Source organism: Passer montanus, unplaced genomic scaffold (genome assembly GCF_014805655.1).
Source record: "Passer montanus isolate IOZ18808 unplaced genomic scaffold, ASM1480565v1 scaffold74, whole genome shotgun sequence".
Lineage (NCBI taxonomy): Eukaryota > Metazoa > Chordata > Aves > Passeriformes > Passeridae > Passer > Passer montanus.
This window is the reverse complement of record NW_024372592.1, coordinates 2,470,407-2,485,800: the sequence shown is the minus strand read 5'-3', so window position 1 is coordinate 2,485,800 and position 15,394 is coordinate 2,470,407. Positions and strand designations below refer to the sequence as shown.

General features: G+C 37.8%; 1 protein-coding gene across 2 annotated transcripts in view; it reads left to right on the top strand.

The window, feature by feature from the left end:
• Positions 1-15,394, top strand: part of USP6NL (USP6 N-terminal like) — a 112,688-nt gene that overhangs the window by 4,534 nt on the left and 92,760 nt on the right. For both annotated transcript variants that reach the window (XM_039730906.1, XM_039730907.1), the window contains one exon: positions 596-685. In XM_039730906.1, coding sequence (XP_039586840.1) covers positions 682-685 — 4 coding nt within the window. In that variant the 5' untranslated portion in view covers positions 596-681. The remainder of the gene's footprint in view (positions 1-595; positions 686-15,394) is intronic.

Genomic DNA, 15,394 nt, shown 5'->3' with positions numbered 1-15,394 from the left:
CTTATTGTTAGTGAATCCATATCTGCCCTACTTGGGTATGTTTTTTTGAAATCAATGAGGAATTGATGAACTGTAGGTTTATAGTTGCTAGGAATGGTAGCTCTTTCAGGTTTTGTTTCTGAGAAGGAAATGTTTGATGTCAGTGCCAACCTGTGCTTGTTCAGTAATCTTAATTGCGTTTCTTGTGTTTTAAAAAGTGGGGTTTTTTACATTGTTTTGCCAGCTGAGGTTGCTGAAGGAAAAGACCACTTAGGAATTTTCAGTTACTGTATCTGTGTTGTAGTCTTGCACTTTTAACTTTTTAACTGCTCCCAAGAGATAACAAACATTATATTTTTATAGCACTTTTTTTTTAGTACATACACAAGTTTGTAATGTGATTGTTAGAGGAAGGTGCACGTTTTGAGTCCATAAACAGCCAAATATATCCATAACAGTAAAGCTCCCCAGTCATAACAAACACAGCTCTGTTTTTCCTTTTTTTTTAACAAAGAGGATGAAAAGAGAGTAGGAAAGACATTTATATGTAAACATATATTCTAGTGATTTGAAGTTGAAAAAATAATTTGTATTTTTATTTTCCTCCCATCTTCAGGACATGTATACCTCTGAGAAACCTTCTCCAACAAAATACCTTGCTTCAAGACCTCTCTTGGATTATATACAAAGAAGTTTCCAGTCATGAGTAAGTAGATTTCTTTCTTTAAGAAAAAAAGAAACCCTGAGGTTGTAGTTTAGAAGAACTGTACTTCTGTAGTAGCTTTTGGGAGGTGGTTATTCCTTGAAAATATTCATACTGAGTTTCGTGTCTTCAGTCCTGTAAAAATAACCAAATGAACGTGAGAGTTGGCAGATGCCATTTTTAATCTGCAGAGTTTGATCAATGTGTGCTGTGTAGGACTTCTCTGTAGTCTGGTCTCCTTTTCAAGAAGTTGAGTTCTGTAACAAGATGATGTTTGTTTTATTCAGTATAAATAAAACATGTAACTTTGAGGGGAAAGTGCCTTGGGTTTGCTAAGAATTCTAAAATTTGTGACTGCCTAGTAAATTAAAATAACTGGTAAAAATCCAACATAAAATGAACGGACTTCATTTTATAGGAAAAAAAAAATACACTACTCAAATTCCAGTGTAGAGGTTTGATCCCAAAGGAATTCTGGCATGTATTGAAATGATCTGAGCCACAGAAAACTGTGACTTAATGTCTGTTATGGTGGAAAAAAACAGATGAAAGCCACCGGAAGTTTTGCTTTAGGTCATATCTGATGGGTAAGATAACCTCTTTTTAGTGAACTCTTTTGAGTATTTGAAGGTCTCATAAGTTTTGCAGATGTGAGACTTCTTCATGCAGCTCTTGTCAGCAATGTTACTTGGCCTTGTCTCATGGAGAAATAAGGATAAAACTTCATTTGCACAGGAACTATATTTGTAATGTAGCTCAGCTTCAACACAACTGTACTGAACGTGCTGAAGGAAAAGCATCTTGTTCATAGGATAATTATATCCTTTCTTAGTAAAATAAGACCATTTGAGTTTCTGGGAGGAAATGAGTAAAGAAAATTGTTGGTTCAATTTCTTGTCAAACTAAATGAAAAATGATTGCTCTTGACATCTGGAAATAAAAAAGAATGATGAAGGAAATGCTTGCTAAATGCAGCAGAGGAAAAATTACACCAAAAAATGCTCAGAAGAGTTTCTGAACTATAGGGTTCATGCTGGTGTAGGTAGAACTCTTTTGGTTTTTATACAGATTTATTTCTCTTTTCTTTCATATTGCTATTCACACTTGTTTACTTTATGATATGTAAAATATTTGGTGTATTGCACAGAGGACAATTTTCCAGGCAGTTATTCAAACATCCTGATTTGTCAAACACTGTATGTGAATGGTCATTTATAGAGCTTTTCATGTTTTTCACTGCCTTATGTTCAGTCTTCCACATAACAAATGAGTGACTCTCAGTAGCTGTGTCAAGTGTGACTCCCAGGGTGCTGCTGTGGTGCTGCTCGTTTGGCTCCAGCACACACAGACAGTGCTAGAGCAAAACACCCCTGGTGTTTGGTCAGATTTTGAGCCGATTCCAGCCTGGAGGGTTCAGCTGTTCATTAGGAAGAATGAGGACCCTTATTCAAATGCAAGACAACGTTTTGGCAGTGCTTTTTGTGGTGGTCAGTAATGATGTTCTTCAATGCAGGGTGCCCCATTTCTGTGGTAGGGTGGATGTTGGACCCTGTGCTGTGATGGGCTTCAAGGGCACAACACAAAGTGCCACTCTTTAAAAATAGATGTTTTCTGTTTGGCTGATGCTGAATTTCTTAGTTTATTGTTTACTTGAGAGAAACTTGAACTATAAGCAGAGTCCTTAGTTTATGCTCTTCTTTCCTAAATATCTCAGTCAATAAGGTAAGTACTATATCTTATGAAGCTGCATGTATTTGCATAGTTCTGTATATGTGTGCTTGTTCACAAAATCTGTGGGCACCTAGAATAGCTAAACATATTAAAAATAGTGGGAGTCTCTAGTATTCCTAAATTGTGCATCCCCTAGTGTCATTCAGACAAAAGATCTATCTAAAATGAGGTATTCTCAGCCTTCAGAAGGCCACTAAAAACTCCAGAATGCTGTTATGTGCAGGCTACATGATTGAATCCTACTTGTTATTTTCTTGTCATGTACTTGATTCAGTATATATTGCCATTGCTCTTTGTGAAGGGCTGTCCTAGATGCTAAGTCCTAAAATGATTAAATCATTTTTCTAATATCTGTCCTAAATTTCTTCACAGGCAGATCATATCTGTTTGGGTTTTTGCCAACTTTATTCACTAGATGAAGTAATTTCTACCATATAATATTTGTTGTTTACCATATAAAATTTGTTACACAAAGCTTGTTATTTTATTTAAATGCCTTGTAGAAGTAAATCTGGGTACTTATGAAGCACACACATGCTTATTTTTAAGCCAGTGATCAGTTAATTTTTTTTTGAAAGTGAGTGAGAGTTCTGGCTTCTTGTTTAACTTTTTTAATAGTTACCAGGTGTGTAAGTGCCTGCTTTGGATCCTGTTGTACTGGATCTTTCCCTGTGTTGGGGAAGAGCATTGACAGAATTGCAGAGTTCATCATTCATGGTGGTGGTTTGTTGTTGGACAATACAAAAAATCTGTTTAAACTGAGGCAGTCCCTGTTAAGGCTTTTATTTCTGTGGAGCAGCTTTGTAAATGTCTGTTTTCATAAATAAGGGTAAGACAGATTTGGATTTGAAATTGTGCTTTTCCATTGTATGCCTTACAGTGCACTGAGGTCAGATCCTTAAAGGGTTTGTAATAGTATTAAGTGTAGCTAAGTGAAGTTGATTATTGATTTGTTTTGTATTTAAAATAACTTGTCAGAGAAATCCTGGTGGATGCAACTTGCCTAGAATGTCCCACCACAGAAAGAGTTGATTTAATCTACATTTTGTCCAGATATTTAGTGGCCAGAAAATGTGTAGTGTCATGATAAATTCTTGATGTTATAAACTCTGCTCTTTATTTTTTGGGAATTTTCCTGTTCTTTCCTCCTTTGAGGAAAGGTCAGTGCAATGAAATTATTTGAGCTGGTATAATGAAACTGAAGGTTAGTGCATGCTATTGCAACAAGCTGCTGACATCTTCATTTTTTCCCCTTAAATGCATAAGATGCAGTGCCAGTGAATATTTATTTCCTGACTTGGTCTTTCTGCTTCTAGGTTTATTTGTAACACACTAAAAACTTAATGCTTCATGCATTTGGGAAGATCACCTTCTTTGTGCTTCACTCCCATCAATTCAGGTTTTCTTTCTGTTTGACTGAGGGTAGGAACACATTTTGTGTGAGAGAACACATCTTGAGAGATGCTGTGCAGTGTACTCCTACATTCTGCAAATGCTTGGTGTGGCCTGGTAATGATGGGGCAGCTTTTGCCTCACCAGTTCAAATCAAGCCCACAATGGTGTGATTAAAGGCTGCCTCTGTTTGATGGTTGGTTACATACCTTGACCTCTCATTACAGCTCTGGCTTTCTAGTCTGTGTTCACAGAGGAACCTTGTGGTTTTGGGATTTCTGAAAACATAGATTTTGTTTCTTTTCTTCTGTGTTCTCATAGTGTATGTAAAGAAATAGTTTTGGCTGTCAGTTTCCCTGTTCATGAACAATGAACTCGGGAACTAAAACAAATGTTAAGGTCAGCCAGGTCAAGATGCAGGGCTGTAGTGAGTCCCTCCAGGCCAGGCTGGATGAGGCTTGGAGCAGCCTGGCCAAGTGGAAGGTGTCCTGTCCATGGCAGGGCATAGGAACTGGATGATCTTAAGGTCACTTCCAACCCAAACCATTCTACACATTATTATTTCTGTGCTTGCAGCTGAGGAAAGTGTTCTGGGTATCTCTAGAGCTCCCTGTCCTAAGGAAAGTCTGTGAGTTAAAGCTGGCTTGTTTTTCCCCCTCACCCCCCAATCTCCCCTCCTGGTGTGTAGGATTGAATCCACAGTGATCTGAGGACCAAGTCAAACTGTTCATAAACAAAATACTGGGAAATAGTTTTTGTTTGTTTTACCTGAAGTGTAGGTGACTGTACATTTTATGTAGTGTGGGTAAAGTGTTGCAAATAATTTAAAAAATGAATGATTTGATGGAAGAGGCTCTGTAGTCATCACTTCTTTGCAATGAGCTGAGATTGAATGAAAGAAGGGAAAAAGTCTATGTTCTGATTCATTGAGACAACTGCATGCTGGGAAGGAAAGCTTAAATAAACTAAAATACTGTAACTCTATAATAATGAATAGTTAAAGGATGTCAGATTATTATGTTACATGCTAGATTTTTGTTTTAGTTTTGAGCTATGAACCCTGAAAGCCAAGTCATAAAATACAAATTTGAAGCTACAGTTAGTGTTTTCACAATTGTTGTGATTTCACAGCACAGTTACCTTCTAATCTTCTTAAATACTGTGACTTGAGAAACAGAGAAGAAGCTCTTGTGTGTCCTGGCCTATCTTTCCTAAAACTTGAGATGGTAATTCTCTTTGAAAAATTGAAGATGTGAATAATAAGGAGTTGTTGGATACAGGGGACAAAGAGCCATAATGCAGATTTGTAAAAGTGACTTTGAAGACTTGTGAAATGTTAATAAAAATTTTTAGGAGTTAAATAATAATAACCGCCCTGAAACTCAGCTATGTGAGAAAGAAGGAAACCCACAAGACTTTTAAATAGTGAACTTTGTGTTCACACTGTATATTAGTGTCCTCTAAAATTGCTTCATTGCTAATATCAGTGTTTAATTTTTCCTCTTCTTTTATTAGCTGTCGAGGGAATTCACTGTAACTGTAGTGACACATGAGAATTTGCATCAGTAGTAGTACCCTATTAACTTTTTTGTAGCGGGGTGTTGAAGCATGAAAAAGACACGTTGTTGTTTGGCTCTGCAATCTTGCAGTAGGAGAATTTGTCACTCGCTCTTGCTTCACTGTTGCTCTTCTGTGTTGTGTTAACTTTTCAGATCTCTTTTTTAGGGTACTGCTACTTGCTGCTCTATCTCCTCTTTATAGGGCAGCTATAGTACCTGGTGAGACTGTGAGCAGCTGGACTGGAGATAATTTTCTGACTCAAAATACAGATTCAGAGATCAGAATTAATGAGTTACAGAAACCTGTGTTGTCTCAACAACCAAGTTTTGAATGAAGTTTCATTAGAAAGGTTTGGGCTGCAGGAGCCAAGGCTGAACTCAGAGTCTTAAAATTTCATGACCTCTTCAAAATGTTGCCCCTGCTGGTAGTGGGTCGGTGTCCTTTGCCTGCCTGAATTCCTGCATTCTTCCTTGTTACAGGAGCATTCATGAGGCTGGCTGGAACTGGGGGGGCTCCCTAAGCTCTTGCCTGGGTAGCTGCAGCCGTGGGTGCACTGCTGCCCTGCAGGGAGAGCAGTGCAGGGCTGGGGATCAATGGTCTGGGGCTGAGATTCTGCTAAATGCTGGTTTTGCCTCGCTGGAAGTGTGCATGGAACTGTGGCTTAAGTTGTTCAGGAGTGTGGTAATCTTGGGCTTCCTCTATGCTGAGCAAGGAGAGGCATCTCCAGAGGGCTAATCAGATCTTGGATGACCCAGTTTCTCACCAATACTGTAATTAAACTGCTCCTCTGAATGCACAGGGTGCATGAGTAGCAATAAAATATAAACCCAAATACTTTGCACAAAACTGATGTATCACATGTGGGAAATGCAGGCACGTTATTACTTGTTGTTTCAATATTTGCATTTTATTATATTGGATTTTTATTTATTCAATTGACGTAATGATGCAGCTTCTCAGACCTTGTGCATTTTTTTCTCATAGTACAGTTATGGAAATAAATCAGAACACACATGAAAGCTTTTTGAAATTTGTCTGTATTTAAACAGATTTAAAATTATTTTTAAAATTTGTTTTCATAATTCTTTCTTTGTTTTTGGTCACATTTTAGGATATTTATGGCTGGTAAGTCATTGCTTCCCTTGCACTTAAAATTTATTTTTAGGTCGTAGACACAGATTATCAGTTTTTGACTTTTATTTTGTCATGTATTTACTTGAACAAAGTAAGTCTTCAATCTCCATAGTCTGAAATGAAGCTGCATCTTTGCAGGAGGTTTCAGTTACCAAAAAATGTATTAATCACCTCCAGAAGCTGTGTTTGCAGGTGGTAGGTTCAATTCAGTAATGTCACATTTATAGGGCTTTGTTATTGTAAAATATTTACTGTTTAATGTAAATTAATCAATGTATAGTAAAGTTAAATTTATAAAACCCTTTGCATGCACTTCAGATACACTGACTGAACATCTTTTAAAAGGTGTTATATTTATTTTTTAATTTCTTTTTCTATAAAGGGAACTTCAAATCTATCTTCTTTCATTTGGGCTTTTTCCTGGTAGGTTGATGGGGCTTCTCTAAATAAATTAGTGCACCGTGACACCTCCTTTTAAAGAGATGTAATTTCTGTTTGTAAACCAAAATGTTGGCACTGGCAGGAAATTATTGTTAATTTTGAGCTGTGGCAGGAAAATTACCATCGTTAATGCTGTTGGAGTTCCAGTGTTTTCATATACATACTGTTCCCCAAACGTGTCCTTTTTAGGTAGTTGCACTTCACGTTTATTCTGCCATGTTTGTACTGGAAATTAAGGTTGGGTTGTTTACAAATTATTTACTTTATGATACTCTAGCTCTGTGTGTCTCTGAAACAACAAGGATGATATAAAGATGGTTATGATAGTAATTGATGTATATTTAAACATTCATTACATGTTTTATTTGTGATATATATTTTATGTAATTATTTCTTTTACAATGTAAAATTACATACCTACGTTAGAGATAGTAAAATTCTTCTATTTATGTGTTTATAAATAAAGAAGAATAATCTTCTAACATTTGTCTGCCTCTGTTTTGATTGATGGCCAGTAAGGAGTGCTGAATTATGACTAATTGGCATACACAGGAGTACATGCCTTTGGCATGATAATATTCTCCCATTACATCGTTTTTAATTTAAATCTTAGTCTTTGGGCCTCTCTCTGTGCTCCTTTATATAGAACATTGCACAATGATGCCTTTATCGTGGCTCTTTGGTGCTCCTGCAGCAGAAGGAGTGAGTAGCACAGGAACACTGTAACCTTGTTCTCTGGAGTGAGTATCAAGTATCTGCCACTATGTAAGCAATTCATATTTCTGGGATCCTATTCATCCTGTGATAAGTTGAGGGTGGTATTCAAGTGCATTCCAAAGGGGGAAGGATGCAGAAATTCCCAACTAAAATACAGATGAAAAGCAACAGTTACGAATGTCGATGTTTGGGTGGGCACCCCCTTCTCTGCCTAAGGCACTGCAGTCACAGAACAATGTTGCAGTTACTGCAGGAGGACTTTTAGAGGCTGCAGTTTTAAGCTTCCTAATGGTGGTGTTATTTCCTGTTGAATCAAAGAATTCACTAAACAGCTGAATGGGATGAAGGATTAGAAATGGACTGAAGAAGAACTTTCCCTACAGCAGTGTTAAATGAGGTGTTCACAGGACTTTCCTGTCGTGAGTCATGTTGATTCTCACTTTCCATACAAATGATTGAATCATATGCAGCACTGTGTAGGAAAAGTGAAGTACTGCTGCTCAGTGGTGTAGCTTTATCACAGCTATGAAAAATAATTGAGCTGCAGTCTCATTTTATGTTGTTATGCATGTTCATATTCAAGAAACAAAGCACCTGATTTAAAAGATGTGTGGTTATTTTAAGCTAAATTGACTGTGTTTCAAGAAAAACTATTTTGACATACTTTACCCTGCTACTGATAGGAAACAACTTCTTTGATTTGTAACACAGTTGGAAAATATTTGGGGTTGCTGCCAGAAGTGGGGTTATGTAAGTAACATAGCGAGATTATTGGCTCCATATTTGTTTAAGAGCTTTTCTTTACTTAAACTATCCAGCCTGTTATCGTTTCAGTATTTACAAGGATTGCAGATGTTTGTGGTAACAAAGTAGCTGCACTTAAGTGATAGGATTGATATCCTATCAATCAGCGGATTATAAGGCTTGTTTAAGCTCTCATTGCAAAGGACCCTCTCCCCTACAATTAAGGTATTTTAATTCCTAAAGTTATATGGGAGACTGGCAAGATAACACTGGAATTTTTTCAAGGCTATTGGTAAACCTGTTCCTATCCTGCTCAAAATTTCTGAAGCAAGCACAAATCTGTGTAGAACTCCCAAGTTCTTCTGGTTTGGGAAGCTGGCATGGTGTGTTGTTTTCTTTCTTCTCTTCCTTTTTTTCCTCAGTTTTATTTTGTGTGACATAATGGTCTCCAGAATGGAAGGCATACCAACACGCTGTAGAACCTCAGTGCTTTTGGCCAGGGCAGTCATTAATCTAACAGATCACTAATGTAGAAGGGCACTTTGTTTTAATAAAGCACTGTGGTTTGCCGTAGGAGAGGATTCCTGAAAGCAGTCTTTCTGTTTTAGCCTTGAAAAGCTCTTTGAAAACCTGCCTAATTCTGTGGTGGAGTGCTGAAAGCCTTACTCAGAGCTCTTTTGAGCACAAGTCAGACCTGCCAGAATTTTTAGGGACATAGGGAAGTAAGTCTCTCACCAGAATGTTCTGTTGCATTCAATAGAAAGCTTTTTCCTTCTCTTTTTTCCTTTGTAGTAGAATTTTTACAGCATTATATGAGGAGTTCTGTTTTGTGGTGCTACTGTGTCTGAGTTGTACAGACAGTACAATGGCATAACCTTCATTTCCTGCTCTCCCCCAAATTTAGCTTTGGAGGTGACACTTGTGGGCTGCAGCTCTGAGTTTGTGGAGTGATGCTGTGCTGCAGCCATGCTTGTGGTCAGGCTGCTCTGCAGCCCCTCTTTGCCTCGGGAGCCTCAGTGCAGTTACAGCTCATTTTATATCTGGCTGCAAAAACTAGGCAAGCTTTTAGCTCCCTCTCTTCCCCAGTTGCATCAAATTACTGTAAGAATGTTTAAAGGATATCATGGTCTTGGAGAGCAGGAGGGAAAAAAATTGGTCTGTTGCTTGCTGTAAAAAGATGAGTTACAAATTGAAAAGTGTCAATTTTGCTTTTTTTCTCCTAATTTCCTTTCCTGTCCCCCACCTCCCTTTTCTATGTCAGAAGCAGTGACAAAAATATTTGTATGTTTTGCTCTAAGTATGTGGTAGGAAAGTTTTCTTTTTAGAGCAAAGGCTAATGAGTCACTTTTAGTGACATTTCAATATTTATTTATTCCTTGTGCATTAAAACAAACTAAAAGAAATAATATTTATGTGAAACTCACTGTAAGGCTCTTGAGTATTTTTCCCCCTCTTGTTAATGCAATCAATCAAGTGGAACATCCATGTAGAAGAACTAACACAATTTGTGTTTTTGTTTAACACTGTATATTCAGTGGATGATATAGCAAGGCCAGGTTACCTGGATGTTATTCAGTGAAATTTAACAAGGATAAATCCCTGCAAGGGGGAATGATGGCACTTCTGTTCCTGTAGCACTGGTGTAGTGCCTGTGGGAGTTAAAATGCTGAATGCAATACTGGGTAGTGATGACCCTTCTTGTCTGGACCATGGCAGTTGTTGGCTGAAACTTGGCATGATTTTAAATTCTCTACAGCTACAGAGAACAGTAAATACACTATAGTTTTCCATCTGCCAAAGCTGGGACAGTGTTAGTAGGTTCCTATGTTCTTGTTCATGGAATAAGTAGGTAAGATTTTTCATTTGGATAAATTGATTGTCTTAAGGTGAAGCTGACTGAAGAAGTCTCAGATGCCCAAGTGTTTCTACCATTTTTTCATTGATGAGGGAATAGAACTGTTCAACAGTGGGAGCATGCAAGTAGTCACAGTTAACATGATTGTCACATTCAAGTACTAAGCTTGGATTTTTAAAACACATTAGTTAAAATCTGCTTTGAAAGACTGCATTCTGAGTGAACACAGAAGGAGAGCAGAGGTCTGAAAGTGAACAGGTAATGGTGTGTCCCATTGGAACACGAGTGCAGGAAGCAAACAGACCCAGGTACACTTCCTTCTAAAGGAGGGTGGTTCCCTTCTGCTCTCTGTGACCTTTGGCTTAATTTCCACTGGCTACTTTTGAAATGTTGAATTTGTTCTTCCTTTGAATGTGTCTCTGTAACAGTTTTTTCATTGCTGAGATAGGTTGCTTTTGTGAGATTAGATGCCACTTTAAGCATTAGATTAGCCTATTACAGAGTATTCAAAAACTTGTTTTAAAAGATTTGATTTTTCTTGCAGAGACAGAAAGCCACACTGTGTACTGTTTGCTGCACAAACTATGGCTGCAAATACATGGGCTTAATAAAAGTAGTGTGTATTTTGCAGTGGACTAATAAGGTTTGATGTTCTTCCTGCCTCTCTACAGCTGCATTTTATTACTTGGATTAAATATCAGCCTGGAAATGTACATGCAGTGAAGGATTTAATCATGCTAACAAATAGCAGTGCACAGAGTTTTCTAGTTTTTTTTTTGCCTCAGGGAGGTACAAGATTATTAGTCTCATTTATATCCTCTTCAAAAGGAAACCAAGTAAGGGTTTAAATTAAAAGCAAAGTTTTTATTTTTGTTCTTTCTTTGAATTGAACACATTCACTTCTATCAGTCTATGGCTGATTAAACTAATGAATGTACTTTGACTTCAGTATTAGCACATGTAAGATAGTAATAGTTTTGATTTTTGTTTAATATAGCAAATCCAAAAAAAGTCTTTAAAGACTGGTGTGGCTTCTTTCTTTGTGCTTAGGCTTGACAGAACATTTAATGATATCCTTTAGCTTAAGATAAATTTGTTGATTAGCACTACAGCCATGGCCCAAATCCAGGCAGTGTAAAATTGCTGCATATTCTGTTTGAAATGCTGCATATTATTGGGGAATATATTTTAAATAGTTTTTGTTATTGTAATTACAACTTCATTAATGTCTGATTTCTTTTTGAGACTTCTAGTATGGGACTTTTTTCTTCTCAGAAGAATCTTCATTTGCAGCTAAAGCTATATGAAAACTTGCCATCTAATATGAGGAAGACTGGGAAATCCTGTGGGGTGTGTGCATTCACTGAGATGAGATCTTGTGCTACCATCTTCTTTCTTCCTCCTGTTTAAAAAAAACAAACCACCAAACATTATTTTATCAATCATTTAAAAAGGACTGCTTACAGACAACCTTTTTTTGGGGGTGTGGGGAGTGGTGGTGGAATTCCATTTGCTTTGTTGTTGCTTTTTTGACCATTTATTGAGCCTTATAAAGTGACCATTTGGCCTTTGAAAGCCATGGTGTGAGTGTGAAGAGAAAGAAATTGAATTAATTTGACGATTCACAATAAGAATCTGTGATTCTATTCTTACTCATTTTCATAATGCTTTGTAGCTTGCTTGAAAAATCCTAATCACACAGACCCAAAAGACATGAGTACCCCTGTGTCTAGGGAATTTGCACTGCAGCCTGAGCTGTTTTCTTTTGCCAGGTCTTTATGGGTTAAATATCTAAGAGTTTTTGGAACCCTTTGAACTGTTGTTAAATGATGTTAAATAAGTTTAGATGCACTTGTATGTCTAAACCTACAGTTCTACAGAAAATATAAGAGCAAAGAAGCAGCAATACCCTTTGGTCATGGAGGTGACAGGTATAAAACACATTTATTGGGAAGAAAAAATAAATTGTACATCTATACATGCTTTTTTCCTTCTTGTTTTTTTTTTTTTTTGAAGAGTGCATCAAGACTTACACGAGCACCAACTTCTGACACTGATCTCCATTAGTGTCTGGTTTCTGCTATCAGGGTGATAAAAGTGATTTACACAGGCAGTTCCCTGGGCTTCATCATGGCTCTCTGGGAGACTCTGTCTGTCTTGTCACAGTCTAGAGCCACGTGCAGAATGTGTTGTAGCAAGAGCTGAGGGGGTCAAAACTGTGCAAGAAGGGTGACAGTGAGAGAACTGAGCAGGGATGGGCTTGTGCAATGTGTAGTTTTCCTTCACTGTGTGCTCTAAGCTCTGCAGAATGTGCCCTGTGTTTCTGTCTGCACTTTTTCCCCCAGTTACAGCATTTGTTTTTCTGTTTTGGGTTTATAGGGCTTTTTCCTGGAACAGGTAGAATTACTTCCATTGACCATTTATTGAAGTTTTCCATCATCTGAAGTTAATGAACAGCTTTCTTGTATGTTTAAAGTGGAAAGAAAAACAGACTTAAAAAAAAAGCTTTCTCTTGAAATTATTACTTTTCCAGCCTTTAGATCAAGCTACTTTCTCTTCTTTAGAAGATGCCTTCTAAACAAGGCTCCTAGATCTGCATCAATTTCTTCTAAAAACTGCAGCGATAGTTTAATGCTTTAAAATTAGCAGCAAACCTGCTAGAAATGAAGAAAAAAAATATTCCTAAATGGATGCAAATTCTCTTGGATTAAGCAGTTACTGACTCTGAAGGGCCATTGAGAAGACTGTGAGGATGTTTATTTATTTTTCTGGATGCTTTGCAAAATGCATAGCCAAAAGCACTCATTTTTGAAAAACTATGTCCTGAATAATAAATGGAGTTGTGTCGCTGGTGCAAACATTTTTACAAGAAAGGCTATCAGAATTTCACACAGAATTCTTGAGGGCATTAGGTTTTCTTCTTTTTCCTCTTTCATGCTTCAAAGAATGATCTGTAGAAAATAATGAAGATTAAGAATTTAAAGTTTCAGAGATTTATGGGGACAGTTAATTATTGATTTGGAACTCTAGAATTCTTGTCCAAGTATGATAGATTATTGAAAATTTAGTAAAAGCTGTAGTCTTCAGTTCAGAGATTGTAAAATTAATTCAAAATAGTAGTGAGAAACAACAGATAACCTACTGCATAGCAGCTGTAGTGATAATTTTTATTATGATATATTGCCTGTCTTAGAGCTCAATGCCTAATTGTTTTGAGATAATAATTTGAAGACAGGAATTGACAGGAGTATCATAAAACAAAATGTTTCTGGGGATAGTGGAGATAGCTAAGGTGTATGCCTTAGCTGCTGAATAGACTTTGTCTGAATTCGTTGTTTTTGCAAGAAATAAACAGGTGTGGGGTTTTTTGTGAAGGGACTATGCAAATGTTCTTATCATATACTTTTCCTTTTATTTGATATTTAAAGACTCTTTTCCCTGTTGCTTGACTTGTATTTCCTTAATCTTTTAATCTACTCTTGAAAACTTTTACCCCACATATGAGAGGGTGGTTCCTGACGGGAAAATCATTTTCTGAGTCTCTTTGCTAAGATGGGAGGGACAATGAAGCAGTTGAAGCAGTTGTGCCATGTGTGGTTCCTGAAACTGCAGCTTTTAAAGCAAACATTCCAATGGGTCATTAAGAGCAGGTGCCTTCACTTTTGATGGTGCTGGAGTTTTTCCAGCCCCTGTTCCAGACAGCCCTGCCCACAGCCCTGCTGACTGTAGGGTGCTGAAACTCCTTCTGGGTGTTACAGCCTAGAGAGGAGGGTCCAAAGAGCAAATGCACCCTGCTCCCTTGTAAATCCTCTTCTCCTGCTCTAACGTCAGACTTTGCTCTATTGCAGAGCCAGCGTCACCAGAAGTTTGTGTATTTGTTTGCTTTCTAAAAGACTTGAGGCTTGATCCTGCTGGCAGTGGCAGAACTACCCTGGGCTAGGACCTTCCTGGCCATTTTGTTATGGGCTCTCCATTCCCTGGGGTGTCAGGACTGAAAGCTTGGCATTTTAACCATGTGTGCAGTCTAGCAGGTAGGGAAAGAGACACAATTCTGGCTGTGGGGAGCTCAGGGGAGGATGATGAAGTCAGACCTGCACAGGTTTCTGCAGAGATGTTGGAAGTAATCAGTATGCAGAACATCTGAATTCTGGACAATTCAGGTTGATAAAAGATGGGAAAGAACAGTGACAGTAATTTACATCTCCACTCTAATGTGTGCAGGACTGCTGTTCCTATGAATGAAAGCCCTCGAGCCATTGCAGTGGGTTGGGTTTTCCTCTGTTAGTAGCTTGTACATCTTTCTGTAAACGAGGGCACAACAAGCAGGCACTTTTTGGGTAGCTGCAGTGCTGCCTGGGAAAACCCCGAGGGTTCTTGATGGTTTTAATAGCCTAGACAGAACGCTGTGAATATATAGACATTACAGATTAGAAGAAGAGAGTGAAAGAGAAAATATTAAGTCTTCCTCAGACTTAAATTCTGATCTTCCCCACCCCCTGTCAAATACCTTTGACTAATACCCACTGAGCCATCCTTCTGCAGCATCATTTGTGCTGTAAATGTGTTACCTCCTGGCAATATGCTTCATGAAAAAGAACTGCATCCAAAGATCAGTTAATTATAATTACGTTAACGGAAGCATTTTTATTCTGAATTATGATAGCTGACTAATCAGGATGCAGGTCATTTTTTTATTATGCTTGGGAGAGATCAAGGGCTGTACACAGTGATCCATAAAATCTCATCTTGGTTAACTGTTCCTTCCAATACAAATGTATTTCATCATGTTAACATGTGCATGATTTCTGTATTCCCTGCAATTTTGAAGTCAAGGAAGAAAGGAAAATCCAAGAACATCATCAAGCACATATTGCATAGCAAGCTCTCTGTTGAAGAGGAAAAATGCTTGGCAGAAATTGGTGGTCTATGCACTGAATATGTAGCAATACTTTTTTCTCAGACAGAATCTACTGAAATTGTTGCACTAAATTTATGATATGGTTTCTTGGTGGTTCACCTTGTGTGTCTGTGTCAGAATTGCTGTGAACTTCCATCTGGTGTATCCTTGCCCACAGTGGGTGTTTTATCAGGATGTGTGGTCTGAGAGGTGGCAGTTGTAGTGGCAGATTGTATGGAAG